At 38.2% G+C, this 14,145-nt stretch overlaps 1 protein-coding gene across 1 annotated transcript in view; it reads left to right on the top strand.

Moving 5' to 3' along the window:
* The window catches only part of NR1H4 (nuclear receptor subfamily 1 group H member 4), a 66,527-nt gene that overhangs the window by 44,812 nt on the left and 7,570 nt on the right, over window positions 1–14,145 (top strand). The window contains exons 5-9 of the mRNA XM_060305979.1: window positions 2,650–2,802; window positions 4,733–4,866; window positions 6,365–6,463; window positions 6,789–6,888; window positions 11,708–11,854. Coding sequence (XP_060161962.1) covers window positions 2,650–2,802; window positions 4,733–4,866; window positions 6,365–6,463; window positions 6,789–6,888; window positions 11,708–11,854 — 633 coding nt within the window. The remainder of the gene's footprint in view (window positions 1–2,649; window positions 2,803–4,732; window positions 4,867–6,364; window positions 6,464–6,788; window positions 6,889–11,707; window positions 11,855–14,145) is intronic.

Here is a 14,145-nt window from a genome sequence, read left to right as displayed (position 1 = left end):
CTTCCCAACACGCAGGTTAGGTTAGACCCTCCCCTGCCAAAACCCTTTAAAGGCTTCTCTCTCTCTCTACTTGATATCAACTTCTTTGCTTGGAATTCAACGGCATTTAACCATATTCTGTCCCACTACATGCCCTCATCCAGCTCCCACTAATTCTCCCCACACTCTACCCTCCCATCAAGATGGATTATCTACCCTTCCTTGGAATTTCCATAACTCCGTGCACTTGCTCATTTCCCAGACTGTCCTTCCTCCCTCAAAGTCCATGTTTCAAAATCCTACTTATTCTCTGAGGTCCAGCTCAAATTCTACTTCCTTCATGAGGTCTTCTGTGATTCCCCCTACTTGGAATTAATCAGGGCCATTCCCAGCCCATATAATGCCTTTTCCTCGAGACACTAGACTTTTAGCTGATGGGAAATTGTCATATTATACTTATTTTACTAGGACAATTTTTATTGCCTTCTGCTTGAAAAATTGTCATAACAAATGTGCAAATCTCCAAGTCTGTGATGGAATTGCTGTCTCCCTTTAATGTGGCACGTCCTTCACAAGCATTTAGTGTGGCCATGAAATGATCACTTTTTCATCTACCTTCCAATAATGTATTACTTAATTGGCTATCCTGTCACTCTGCATTTTTATTGTGTTGTGATTTTACTGCTTTGTCTTCCCCCTAAGTTGGAAGCTCTGAGGGACAAGGAATGTTTTCTTCATCTTGGTATCTCCCTTGCATTCTCTGATGCAGCTTTCAGATAGTAGGTATTTAAGATTAAGTTATTCTACTCTCTTGTGATGCAAGGGGGGCAATTATAACATAGTGGTTAAGAGCGTGGGCTTTGGTGCATGACTGCCTGGATTCAAATCTTTTTAGTCCAATTATTAACCATGTTATCATGGCCAAAATACTTAACCTCTCTGTACTGTTTTTTTCATCTGTAACATGGGGACACATAATATTATCTTCATCATAAAATTGATATGGAGATTAAATAAATAAATGCAGGTGAAGTGGTTAGAACAACAGAGAGTGGGTGCTTAGTAAATGTCAGCTATTATTCCAACAGGCTGCTAAAATAGGAAGGACACTGCTGTCTCAATCTTGGCAAAGGCGTGAAGACAATAGATGCTACATTCCAAAGTGAGCCCATCTTGCAGTGGGTAGTTAAGAACTAGTTAAATACCTCGCTTACTCTGAGGGTATGAAGTGAGCAGGAGTTGGAAGTTAGAGAGTGATCTTTAAAGCTTTTGGAACATGTGATTAGTGTGCTAGGAATCCCACATTCCCATTGCAAAGGGGTGGGGTGGGGTGTGGCTGTCTGCCCCTGGGGGCCACCGCTGGAAAGTATGGGACTTTTGTGAGAATTAGAAAAAGGTGTCCCCCTTCTCCAGATAAAATCTGTACACTAAGGAGGCCCTGCTGCCCCAGGCCCAATGGAAGGGTCTTCAACAGGATCACTCAAGGAGATTGACATGTATTCCCTGCAGCTGAGGGACACTGAAGATTGGCGTCTGACTTTCACCTGAGAAGTTGAAAGGGCAAGAGTGTGGGTGGCTGACTGCTCATAGGTAGGTGGAAGCAATTTTCTCTGAGTTTGTTGGAGCAGAGAAAACTGGCATGGGGTTGAGTCCATGGAGTGGAGGGACGTCAGAAGAAAGAGGATGCAGGTGAATTGCCGAATTCCAAGAGGCTGAAGAATGAGATGAAAGCCATGGGCTAGAAGAGAGACATATTTGCCCTCAACAAGGAACTGCAGAGGAAAATATCCCAGTGATGGGAGGAGTTCTCAAAAGAACCCAAACCAAGGGAGAAAGAGTCAGTTTCCAAAACTTGCTAGATACAAACCAGCTTCTAACAACACCAGGCAAGTAAGCTCTTTCCTGTCACTTCTTTCCCTGCCTCCCCCAGCCCAATCCTTATTCACCACTCCACCTCGACTCCAGAAGTGTCAGGAACCATGGTCATCCAGGTTTATGGGTGGAGGAGGAAGAGGAGAAGCAGAAAGGAGGCCAGTCAGTCCCCTCCCCACCTCCAGGCAGCTGAACTGTAGCGGCTGTAGCTGTGGCTGCATGCTCTCCGGGGAGATGTTTATTTTAAAGCAAGGTTGGCATGTTTATTATTATACCAAGCTGCGTATATTAAGTACTGAATTGAAACCTCAATGCTCACTTCCGAGTCTGACCTCTGTATCCAGAACTGATCATTCAGTCAGCCTCTCTGCCTCAGCACAGCCCAGGAACACGGAATTTCGCTAGTTTGGTTGTTTGCCTCCCTTTGTTCTCAACCAACCCATAAACTGTAAGAGGGCAGTGATAACTTATTCACCCCTGTACCACCAGCACCTAGAGCTCATTAGTACATAATGGTCTCCCAGTAAAGATACACTAATGAAAGTAATCTATCTTTTAAAACAAACCAAGATTTTTCCAAAGAGAGGCTATAATTCAAATGTGTCTTTATTTTTGAGAAATAAATCATTAACAACAGCAGCCGTCTGGACCGTGCAGCACAGCCAAAAGTACATTTGTCACCGATATGGTCAAGGATGGCCTGAGTGCCCCACGGGGGTTCATGAGAAAAATGCTGTGGCATCTCTCAATCCAGGTGTGTGGTTTGGAGCCTCTTACTTCTTTCCGTTTCTTCCCCAGGTTTCTTCAGGAGAAGCATTACCAAAAATGCCGTGTACAAGTGTAAAAACGGGGGCAACTGTGTGATGGACATGTACATGCGAAGGAAGTGCCAAGAGTGTCGACTAAGGAAATGCAAAGAGATGGGAATGTTGGCTGAATGTATGTATACAGGTATTCGCAACAAGCAATTAAATTCCACTAAAAATCTCTTAAGGAGGCAGATGTCAGGTAACTCACATGATTGGAATTGTACGTCACATATTAAAGCAGAGACTTACTAAGCCGTCTAAGTTCTTGAAAAGGGTAATGAACCACTGAAATTGTCGAAACTGTCATTTAAAGAGCATCTTATGCACCTGAAAGAAACAGCTGTGTTTTGGTGTCCATTGTTGCCATGAATTATACGTGAAGTGAAATGGCATTAACATACAGTCAAAGTAACATGTTTTAATAAGCTACAAAGAATGACAGTCTAAATGTTTCCTCCAAATATGATTTAATATCCTTCTTATTTATTGTTTAATCAGCATAAAAATTCACAGTTGTGGGAAAAATTAAGAATGTTCTATAAGGTGTAACTGCCTCTGAATTGTCTAAATAGAGTTTTAAACCTAGTCATTTTATTGAGACTCCTTTTTCTCTTAGTGCAGCTTTGAACCAATTTGTATAGGTTTACACAGGAAATTACTCCGAGTTTTAATATAATTCTGTCCTTCAATCAGATAAAGAGACACTGTATTAACTGCTGGCTTTGTGAGAAACCATAATCTTCATCAAAATTTGGGATGCATGCTCGTACATAACATATTAATTTTTCATTCTGCAAATTCTACAGACCACTCAGATTCTGAGATATGTCCTATTCCTGCTCAAAACACAAATAAACAAACAAACATCACCAAGGGGATGATAACACTCAGAGAGGGAATGCCACATGAAATAAAAGCCTTTGGAAGGTGACTCCAGTTCTATTGTTCCCCAACTGCAGGCAACTGGGATGGACCCAAAGAAATAACGCGTGCAGGAGGGGGGTAAAAATAGGTCAGTGTAAATAATCCAGCTCTGGATGGATGAAAATTTTATAGTGCCCGATCACAATCTCTTCTTAGCGTATATGAAACAAGAGACTGCGGTAGGGGCTGTGGCTGGAATCCAATCTTGCAGTGGAAACACTTACCTCGATCCTGGGTGGTTCATGTTCCTCATCACTTAAATATGAACCTGTTCCAGCAAAGTCCTGAGGACATTTTTCATGACTCTACCTACAAGAGTCTATAATGTTATTTGTGAAAACACAAACTTATCTAGTAACAGATATAAGAGCTTTTGTATGATCCTATAAAGTAAATGCCCTGGACAAAGAAACTCTTGGAACTTCATTTCGTTAACATTGAGAGAATAAGGAAGTTAAATAGGAACATGGGAGGTTGTTCTTCATTATTTTACTAGTTCTGTTTAAGTGTAAATTTATGGTGATATTGTATGATTATTCAAAAGAAAATTTCAAAGTCCCCTGGAGATATTTTCATCTGTAACTATATTCTTAATAATTTATACAGTTCTGAAAATTAACAGGACTTTAAAATTTTTCCCTAAAGGATGTTGACATCATTTTCCTCAACACATTTACTTTTGTGTTTAATGTGAAATTGGATCTACTTCTTACAGTACAGTTATGTAAACATCGATGGAAAACAATATTAATCCTATGTTTTGAAACACTAGCTTTCAAGGCCCCCTAGGCCAGGAAGAGGGTGAGTGTCATTCACCTTTTTTATTGAGTACCTTACATTTGTACAATGCTCTGGTGTTACAAATTCTTTGCAGAAAGCTCATTTTAAAAAATGACCTAATGATATTTAATCTACAGATAACTCTGTGGGTTAAATATTATTCTCATTTTACCAAGGAAGAAACTCAGGCTCACAGGAGATACATTTCTTGTTCAAGACCAAGTCTTAAACTGTCAGTAGGGCCAGAATTAGCTCTGTGCTAAATGGCGAAGGAGACCTTTTGAGCTGACCACACCTCAGCTGCCTTGGGACCACAAACCCAACAGGACTTTCCTTGGATGGCGAAGACTCTCTGTTTATGTTTTCAGGCTTGTTAACTGACATTCAGTGTAAATCTAAAAGACTGAGGAAAAACGTGAAGCAGCACGCAGATCAGACCATTAATGAAGACGGTGAAGGACGTGACTTGCGGCAAGTGACCTCGACAACTAAGTCATGCAGGGTAATGACGGGCCAGCGTGTCCACCATAGCCGGCGGCCACTGAGCTTCTAGGATGTTGTGACTTGGGCGGGGAGCTTTCACACCAGGGCCACAGCCACAAGCAGAATTTCATTTCAAGTGTGCATCAAGAGCTTTTTAGTCAAGAGAGTAATACATGCTTCCATGTAAAAATTCAAAGGATAGCAGTTACGTAAACATGGATGAAGTAAAATCAGTGAAATTTCTCCATCTCCCTGATCCTATTCTCCTCCTGCTTCCCAGAGGTAACCGGTGGGAATGGTTCGGGCTTTAAAACGAGTGTCGATGACATTTCTTCCCCTGTCAGTGAGAAGGGAGGCTGAGACTGGAAAGGATGTGGACTCAATAGGGGTCTGTGGATTAGTCCTTATCGAGGGGTAAAACAGGGTGAATACACATCTGTGGGTCAATAGAGAAAGGCCCTTCTCCCTGAGGTCACAAATTACTCAAGAAATCCTTTGCGTGACTCAGGACAAAATAGAGGAACAGCATCTTGGATGCTTAGCCAAACATGCTGTGATAGTTCACAGAACATTTGGAGGAATTTTAATTTGCCATTAGTTGCAAAACCTATAATCCATGATTGATTAAGTCACACTCTTCTCAATATTTATTATACTACTGACAAAGAAAATTTCACCCAAGTTTAGTTTTGCAAATATGTTATTTTGTGTTCATTTCAGAAAAAATAATCTTATGTAAAAAGTACAGTTGACCTTTGAACAACTTGGGGGGGTATTTAGGGATGTCCACCCTCGGGCAGTCGAAAATCCACATATAATTTCACAGTCTGGCCCTCCCGTAACCTCAGTTCTGCCCCTGTGAATTCAACCAACCACAGATTCTGTAGTGCAGTAGAACATGTGTAGTAAAAGAAATCTGTGTATAAGTGGACCCATGCAGTTCAAACCTTGTGTTGTTCAAGGGTCAGCTGTATTACTTTGTCATAGTGCTTCACCAATAACACTTTGGTAAAGGAAGCAACAAGTCGACACTATTATTCACACTCATCAAAAGATGCTAATCAGGGGGAAAGAGGTGTTTGTGGTCTGAATTGTCCAGATTGATGACTTACTACTTTGGGGGTTGGCAACAGTTCTGTAAAGGGCCAGATATTTTAGGCCTGGCCACATGGTCTCTATGAGAACTACTCAACTCTGCTATGGTAGTAGGCCTGACAGGCTTCATATCCTGCTTATTATTTATTCACAAGAAATACATGAAAGGAATATTTTGTTATCCCTGTTTCATAGATAGGAAAATTACCCACTTGGGACACATTTAGTGAAATGTGATGTGGCTTGCCCAAGGAACTAGAGAAAGCAATTACACATTATAACAGAGTGCATGCACAGTTTCTGCCATATTTAGGGCTTTTTTCAACAATTTCTGCTAGTGGTTTACTCCAGATGAGAGTACACATGGGAAACATGCCTTATAACCAGCTTCCCTGACACCTTTCATTTTTTTGCCAGTGTAGGAGAAAACTGAGCTCACCCCAGATCAACAGAATCTTCTTCATTATATTATGGATTCATACAGCAAGCAGAGGATGCCTCAGGAAATAACAAATAAAATTGTATGTACAATATCTGAGGATACATGGGTTTAAAGTTAATATTTTCTGGGGCTTTTACTACCTTGGGGGTCAAATTTATATATGAATATGTTAGTTAAAATGATTAGGGCTTAGAGTTTAAGTTGTACATTTAAACTTTTTGCAGCATTAAACAAAGAGTAAGAAGTCTCATACCTAGCTTGGTAATAGTAATTGTTCTCCAAGGATCTGAAAAATTTGAGCTGGGTCTTAAAATTTATTATCTAAATATGGTTCTATAGTATAACAATATTATATGGATTTCTCCTTCTATCTACTTATCATTTGCTTTTTTCTTAAAATTTAGTTAAAAGAAGAATTCAGTGCAGAAGAAAATTTTCTCATTTTAACTGAAATGGCTACCAGTCATGTACAGATTCTCGTAGAATTCACAAAAAAACTTCCAGGTATTTTTACATGTAGTTACTTTTCTACTACACTGTACAATATTCTTGTGACATTGAGAGGCAGTCTGTTCATCGTAAAAAGGGAATAATGCCACATCCGCTTTATAACTTTTTATTTATCTACTTATTTTTAAAATTCTATTTATTTATTTATTTAATTTTTGGCTGCGTTGGGTCTTCGTTACCGTGCGCGGGCTTTCTCTAGCTGTGGTGGTCCTGGGCTACTCTTCCGTGCGGTGCACGGGCTTCTCATTGCAGTGGCTTCTTTTGTTGTGGAGCAAGGGCTCTAGGCACGTGGACTTCAGTAGTTGTGGCGCACAGGTTTAGTTGCTCCGTGGCATGTGGGATCTTCCCTGACCAGGAACCCTTGAACCCGTGTCCCCTGCATTGGCAGGCGGATTCTTAACCACTGCGCCACCAGGGAAGTCCCCCACATCTGCTTTAAATTAATGTGTCTAATTACTATAGACATGAAATATTAGAGCCAGATGGGATATTTTAAATTATAATAATTCTCCAAATTGATAGATTAAAAAATTGAGACTTTCCAAAGTTGTCATTCATCCATTTATTCATTTAATAAGCATTTTTTGAAATGTACTCTATGCTAAGTACCTAGCAATTACCATCAAGGAGAGTGATTAAAGGCTCAAATTTTAAAGAACCCCAAAAAACCATGTATACAAAGTGCTGTTGAACAGAGAGAAAATGATTCCTAATTGTATCTGAGAAAGACAGGGAGGATTCAGAAAGAATCATATTTGAGTGTAAAAGAAAAAATGGTTTTTCCCAGTGGTATGAAAGAGAAGGGGCATTCCAAGTCGAGAGATCTGCTTGTGAAAAGGTAATGAGGCATGACCAAGAATAGGATTATTAGAAATGGAAGAGAAGATTCAGTGTAGCTATAGAATAATGTCTGTGGTGGGCTCCTTGGCTAGACATAAGGCAAGTTGGTACCAGACTGATAAGGATGCCCTGGATGGTAAGAAGTTTTTGGTGGCTTTTTTTTTTTTTCTTTTTGAGAGGAACATAATGAGATTTATGTTATAGATATATGGATTTATTGGGTTTGTGTAAGATGGATTTGAATGAGGACGGACTGCAGGCAGGGAGGATCAGTTAGTATGCTACTGCACCAGTCCAGGTAGAGGGCTTGAAATAAAGCAATAGCAGTGGGAGAGAGAAGAGGAAACAAAATGAAGAGAGACTCAAAGATTGGTAGGGCTTGATGAACAAGTGTATGAATGGGATGAGGGAGAGGGACTTATCCATAGTCATTTAGATGGTGCCAGTACAGAATGTGGAATTCAAGGTTCTTGTCTCCCAGTGCCACTCCTCCCCCATTCTTTCAGCCACATTATCAATGCTCTGTAAGGCAATAGGTTTAAGTTGTTTCAGTGTTTTTAAAATATTTTAGTACATTAGAATCCATGGTCTAGTAGAGTATAATAAATATCTTGCATAGCAGCATAACACTGTAATATTAAATTACAGAAGGTGACTTCTGATGTAGGATTTTAATTAGACAGTTTAATTTGCTTTCTTTTGTCAGCATTATGCTATTATTTTATTAAATGTGTCATGGATAGACATAAGCTTATATAAAAGTCATAAGATGTGGGGAGAAAGTTCTTGAAACATTAATATTCTCTCATTTATTTATTAACAATGAAAGAGAAACTTAATTGTTATATGCTAATTTGGCTGAAGGCAATCATGATTAAAAAAAGATTACACGAGAGTGATAACTGTGGGGGGAGAACTGGGAAAGGGAGAATATGATGTTCTTGGTTGTTTATGGGAAAAGGTTTTTCAGTTCAAATGGTCAGTTGGTATTGAATCAGGAAATAACTGAAGGTGAAAAAGTATCTTATTCATAAGAAGGTAACTTATCTGAAAGCAATGGCAATATCTTACACACTTCTTCATTTCCAGTGCCTAACCTATTTCCTGAGGGAGAGAAAGAGTGCAATTAATGCATGTTTAACGAGTAAAGTAGAAGGAAAAAAATTTAAATGCAGCAGGAAATAAAAGGCAAGAAAACCTTGAGAAAGAAAAAAATGTCTTTTAACAATAATTATAGAAATGACAACATTATTATATATAGTAATAATAGTGATATATAATACCAGTAGGAAAGGGTGTTTTGTGAAAGACCCAGCTGAGTCACTCCTTTCAGCAGTTCATTGAGCATAACCTGTGCCAGGCACTGTCCAGGGTGCTGGAGACTCAGCATGGCTCCTGCCCTCAAAGGAGCTCTTAGGTTCTCTAAGGTAGTGACTTTTTGAAGAGTCATAAAAAAAGACTCAAGTTCTCAGAACAGGGGAAGGTTATTCATTATCAACAGGAAAAGAGATGGTCAATGCAGAGCTGATACTTAAAGAAGATGTTCTGCTGCTCTCATTGATCAGGCATTTGTGACACTGAGGTGAAGATGAGACTTAGGACTGATTTAAGTTTCTAGGTTATATTTTAGGAAGAGAAACAAATGGGCATACCTTCTAAGAGAGTGATTCAGAATCTTGGGTAGAGGGAGACAGGGAGTATAGATTGAAAAAGCCTGTTCTTTACTCTCACGATCTGATTTTACACTTGGGGAAAAATGCAAATTATAGAAAGGGACTTAAATATTTGCTTATCAACATAGGGGTTGAATTTAGAAGATCAATGGACTTTGATAAAAAGTCCTACCAGATACTGCTGAACTGAATGAATAAGCATTTTCAGAACTCTAATGAAAAACTGATGAATTCATAAAAGTGCTAACAAAAGATCAAGATAAAAAATTAATTACATGGGACTGAGTGAACTGATGAGGATGATTATAATTTTTGTGACTTTCTGTTTGAATTAAAAAAAAAAAAAGTCCTACCGGAGACCTTTCCAAACATCCTTAAAATCATGCCTCAGAGAGCTGGACCATCTCGGAAGGCAGGCTCAGCAGGCAGGAAAAGAAGGACATTTTCACCCCATTTTTAAAGTTTTGTATACAAAAACTCCAAATAGATTGGTACCCATTGTAAGTAATTCAATCATGCAATTCAAACAATGCAGAAATTTATGGACCAGAAAGTTAAAGTCCCCTTCACAGCCATCCGTATCATCTTTATTATAGGCAACTATTGACAGAAGTCTGGTTTGATTTCTTTCATATATTTTAATCTATACACACATACACATACATAGATTGTTGTTTTTAAACATGTAAGTGAGATTATATAGTACATATTTGTTTTGGGGTATCGTTCTTTCTTTAACATCTTCCCATATATGTATACCAGCCTCATGCTTTTAACAGTTGCATAGTATTCCATTGTAATAATAATAGTTAACATTATTTAAGTATTTGCTGTATGTCAAGAACTGTACTAAGCATTTAATATGATTGCCTCATTAATACTTCTGCCAATCCTAAGGGGTGGGTGCTTTTATAATCCCTATTTTGGAGGTGAGGAAACTGAGACACTAAGAGATTGAGTACGTTTCCCAAGACCACAAAGATAGTAAGTGTCAGAGACAGAATTTTCTTCTAGGCAATCTGATTTTAGAGACCTTATTTTATACTGCCCTCCTATGGATCTACCATAATTTATTTAAGTAATCACCATGAATGGACTCCTGCTATGTTTTCAGTTCTTCAATTCATTCATTTATTCATTGAGCAAGTATTTTTGAATGCCTACCATCAAGGTAGTGACTTTTAATCCTTAGCATTACTCTCTTCTCTAAACTCCATTGTTATTTAATTCTTGGATACCTATTATATGCCAGGCACTTGGGATACAGAAGTGAATAAAACAGGCAAAGTCTCTGTCCCCAAGAAGTTTATACTCCAGGAGAGGTGGCAGATAATTAACAAATAAGCAAATAAACTTATAATATCATGTCAGGCAGTAGTAAGTTTTATGAATGAAAATAAAGCAGGTAGGGACTAGTGAGTGCTGGGGAGTGCTATTTTAGGTAGGGTCACCTTGAAGCAGAGCCTGCATACAATGAGGGAGTGGGGCATGGGGATAGCTGGGGAAGAGCATACACCCTGAGGCAAAATCAGACTTGTGTGTTCACCACAGAGCCAGAGGTCTGCGTGGCTGGAGCACAATAATTGAGGAGGAGGTGATGAAGGAGAAAGTGAGGTCAGAGAGGCCACTGGGGACTATAGCATATAAGCCTGCATAAGGACTTTGGATTTTCTGGGCAGTGTTACATTTCTTCAGGTCATCAGTTTTTTCCTATATGTCTCTGATTTTCCCTACCCCACATGTGCAGTGCTGAGCTCAGAGCAGATACCTCAGCATGGCCCTGATTGGTTTTTTGGCAGGCGGGGTGGAATGCTACCCATTCTTCACATTGATTAAAGACTCAACGAGTTGGCCAAATATTCATTTAAACTCTGAATACATGTAAAATGTTTTCTGGCCTGTGGATGCTTCCATTCTGCAGAGTTGACCCTCTCTGACCCTCTCTGATGTGACAAGATATGACTAAAATAATGGCTCAAAGAGAATCTACTTTATCTCCAATATTTCATCTGAATCAGCCTGTCTCTTCCATAGTATATAAGTATACATATTTGGTATGGACTTGATATCCTCTTTAGTCTGGACTTGTTAAATAAATCCTGCTCGATGAAGATAAAAGTCAGCTTCTATTTGGGGGAGTACAATAGATACTTATTGACTCAGTTTAGCTGTTCAATCTTAAAACAATTACAAAATCACTTTATGGAAAGGTTTTATCAATGAGGATGATGGTGATGATGAAATATTGTTATACAACATTCACAATTTTTGATACTGATTTGATTATCATCTTCACTCAGGGTTTCAGACATTGGACCATGAAGATCAGATTGCTTTGCTGAAAGGGTCTGCAGTTGAAGCTATGTTTCTCCGTTCAGCTGAGATTTTCAGTAAGAAACTTCCAGCTGGACATGCTGACCTATTGGAAGAGAGAATTCGAAAGAGCGGTAAGTAATTTGGCTAATGGTAAAAAGTCTATTCCTGCAAGTAAGAATTTGTACATCCCATGAAGGCAGGCCTCTTGCCTATCTTATGCAGTTATATGCCCACTGTGACTAGCAATGGCACTAAAAATGACACTGTCTTATGTAGTTATATGACCATTGTGACTAGCATAGAGAACGATACTAAAAAGAATAGATGAGAATTTAGTGACTTGGTTCAAAAATTCTTGTTGTAATAGCAAAATACCAAAAATACTCTTTTCACTGCATTAAGATGAAGGACCAAAGGAGAAATTTTTTAAAGATTGGAATATTAGTCTGATTTTTAAAATAGCCTAAAGGAGCTGGGATTATTCAGTCTAGAAAAAGGTTCATTTATTCAAAATCTTCAGGTATGAATGACTATGTATCAAACTATTATCCATCTCGATGCAAAGCAAAATAAGAAATAATACTAATAGCAACACTTACACATAATTTATTAGGTTTCAGACACTGTTCTGAATACTTTATATGTATTAGTTCATCAAATCCCCATAAAAATCCTATAAGTTCTGGTATTATTCCCATTTTATAGATGAGAAGACTGAGACAGAGAGTGGTTAAATAACTTTTCCAGAGGCAGACATGAAGCCTGACTTCAGAAGCCATGTATATTAACCACTATACTCTATTGCCTCTCAAGAGATAAAAATGAAATAATGAATGAATAACACAATTTAACTTATTATGGAGGAATACTGTGACAGGGAGGGTATGGAGATGACAATGTATGGTCTTTGTCCTCCAGGAACTCACAGACTAGTGGGGAAGGTGTACAAGCAAGTGATTCTAAATCAATGTGCAGTGTAATAGGGACTATAAGGAATGTGTATATAAAATGAAGCATAAAGATGTGCCTGCCTTCCTGTGAATCTACTTGGTGAGTCACAAAAGGCACACAAAGTTGACAACTGAACCATGGAACTTGTCAAGAACAAGTTAAGAACTTGTCAAGCCACAAAAGTCTCAGAAAGGCATTCCAAGAGATATAGCCATTATAACATAATAATATAGAAATTGCAGGTACAAAGATGTGGAGAAATGAGAGAGCATCTGTGTATAGGACTCACAAATACCTTGATATTGCTGGAAAATAATATTTGTGGAGCTGAAAATGTAGTGAGTACTAGATTATTAAAGATGGCAAATACCACAAAAGGAGCTTTAGTTCTTATATAATGGGGATTCTTGGTAATATTCTGAGCAACTATGATACGACCATAGCAGTACTGTGGAAGATCTTTCTAGTAGTAATTTGAAGGAAGGTTTGGAGGAATTGAGACAAGAGGCACGTCTCTATAAAGAGACCAATGCAATAACTAGGTGAGAACACATGAGGGTCTTGCAGGTTAAAAATATGTAGTGATCAAAAAGAAAAAACCTTGCTTGAGAACATAAGTTTCAGAACTTGTGATACTGCAAGTTTCAGATGAGTTCAAGAATGAAGTTTTCCAGAACACAATCTGTATGAATAAAATGCATGCCTCCAGCTCATAATAAGATACTTTACCCAAACATCAACCACATATTGTGACAATAAAAACCATCCAAAGTCACATGCTGCTTCGTATTTTATTATCTATAATGATGCTTCCATTTATTAATATTTATGAATTTGCTTCTCCCAGTGGATTTTCAGAACATTGCCTCTTCCCCACACCACAGAAAAACCTGATCTTGCAAGATGACCTTTCAGAATAACTTTTTATTTTTATATAACACATTCTTATTTCTACTGTACATTTAATTCCAGAATAACATAACATTTCAAAGTTACCCTGTTTAAGCCTATAGAACTCTTTAAAGAACATCATGTGAAATTTCTTTTCTTGTTCTTCAAATTCATACTCTTTTGTTTGCTTTTTTCAAATCCCATCATATATACAAAGATACTGTCTCCTGAGGCACATTTACTTAGTGAGGGTTACAGGGTTTATTTATATTAATTGAGGCTTCAGAACACATATCTGATACAACCTGTGGCTGAGTTGTCTCTACATAATTCTAGTGCATCAATTCCTTTATTCCTAATGTGGTATTATGCAAAATTCATTTATAAGCTGGAAGTTTTAATAAATATAGGAATAATCATATGAAAACATAAAATATGATAGAACTGGAAAGGGCTTTCTAACACTGAATGAGTTTACATTTTAGCATTAAGGAAGTTAGCAATAACTTCTCACAGACTTAACAGAACAACTTGTTCTATGTTCACTTCAAATACAAATAACCTCTGAAATTTATAGGAT

This window comes from Globicephala melas, chromosome 10 (assembly GCF_963455315.2).
Source record: "Globicephala melas chromosome 10, mGloMel1.2, whole genome shotgun sequence".
Lineage (NCBI taxonomy): Eukaryota > Metazoa > Chordata > Mammalia > Artiodactyla > Delphinidae > Globicephala > Globicephala melas.
The sequence above is the reverse complement of the archived record's forward strand: the minus strand, read 5'-3'. Positions and strand labels throughout refer to the sequence as shown.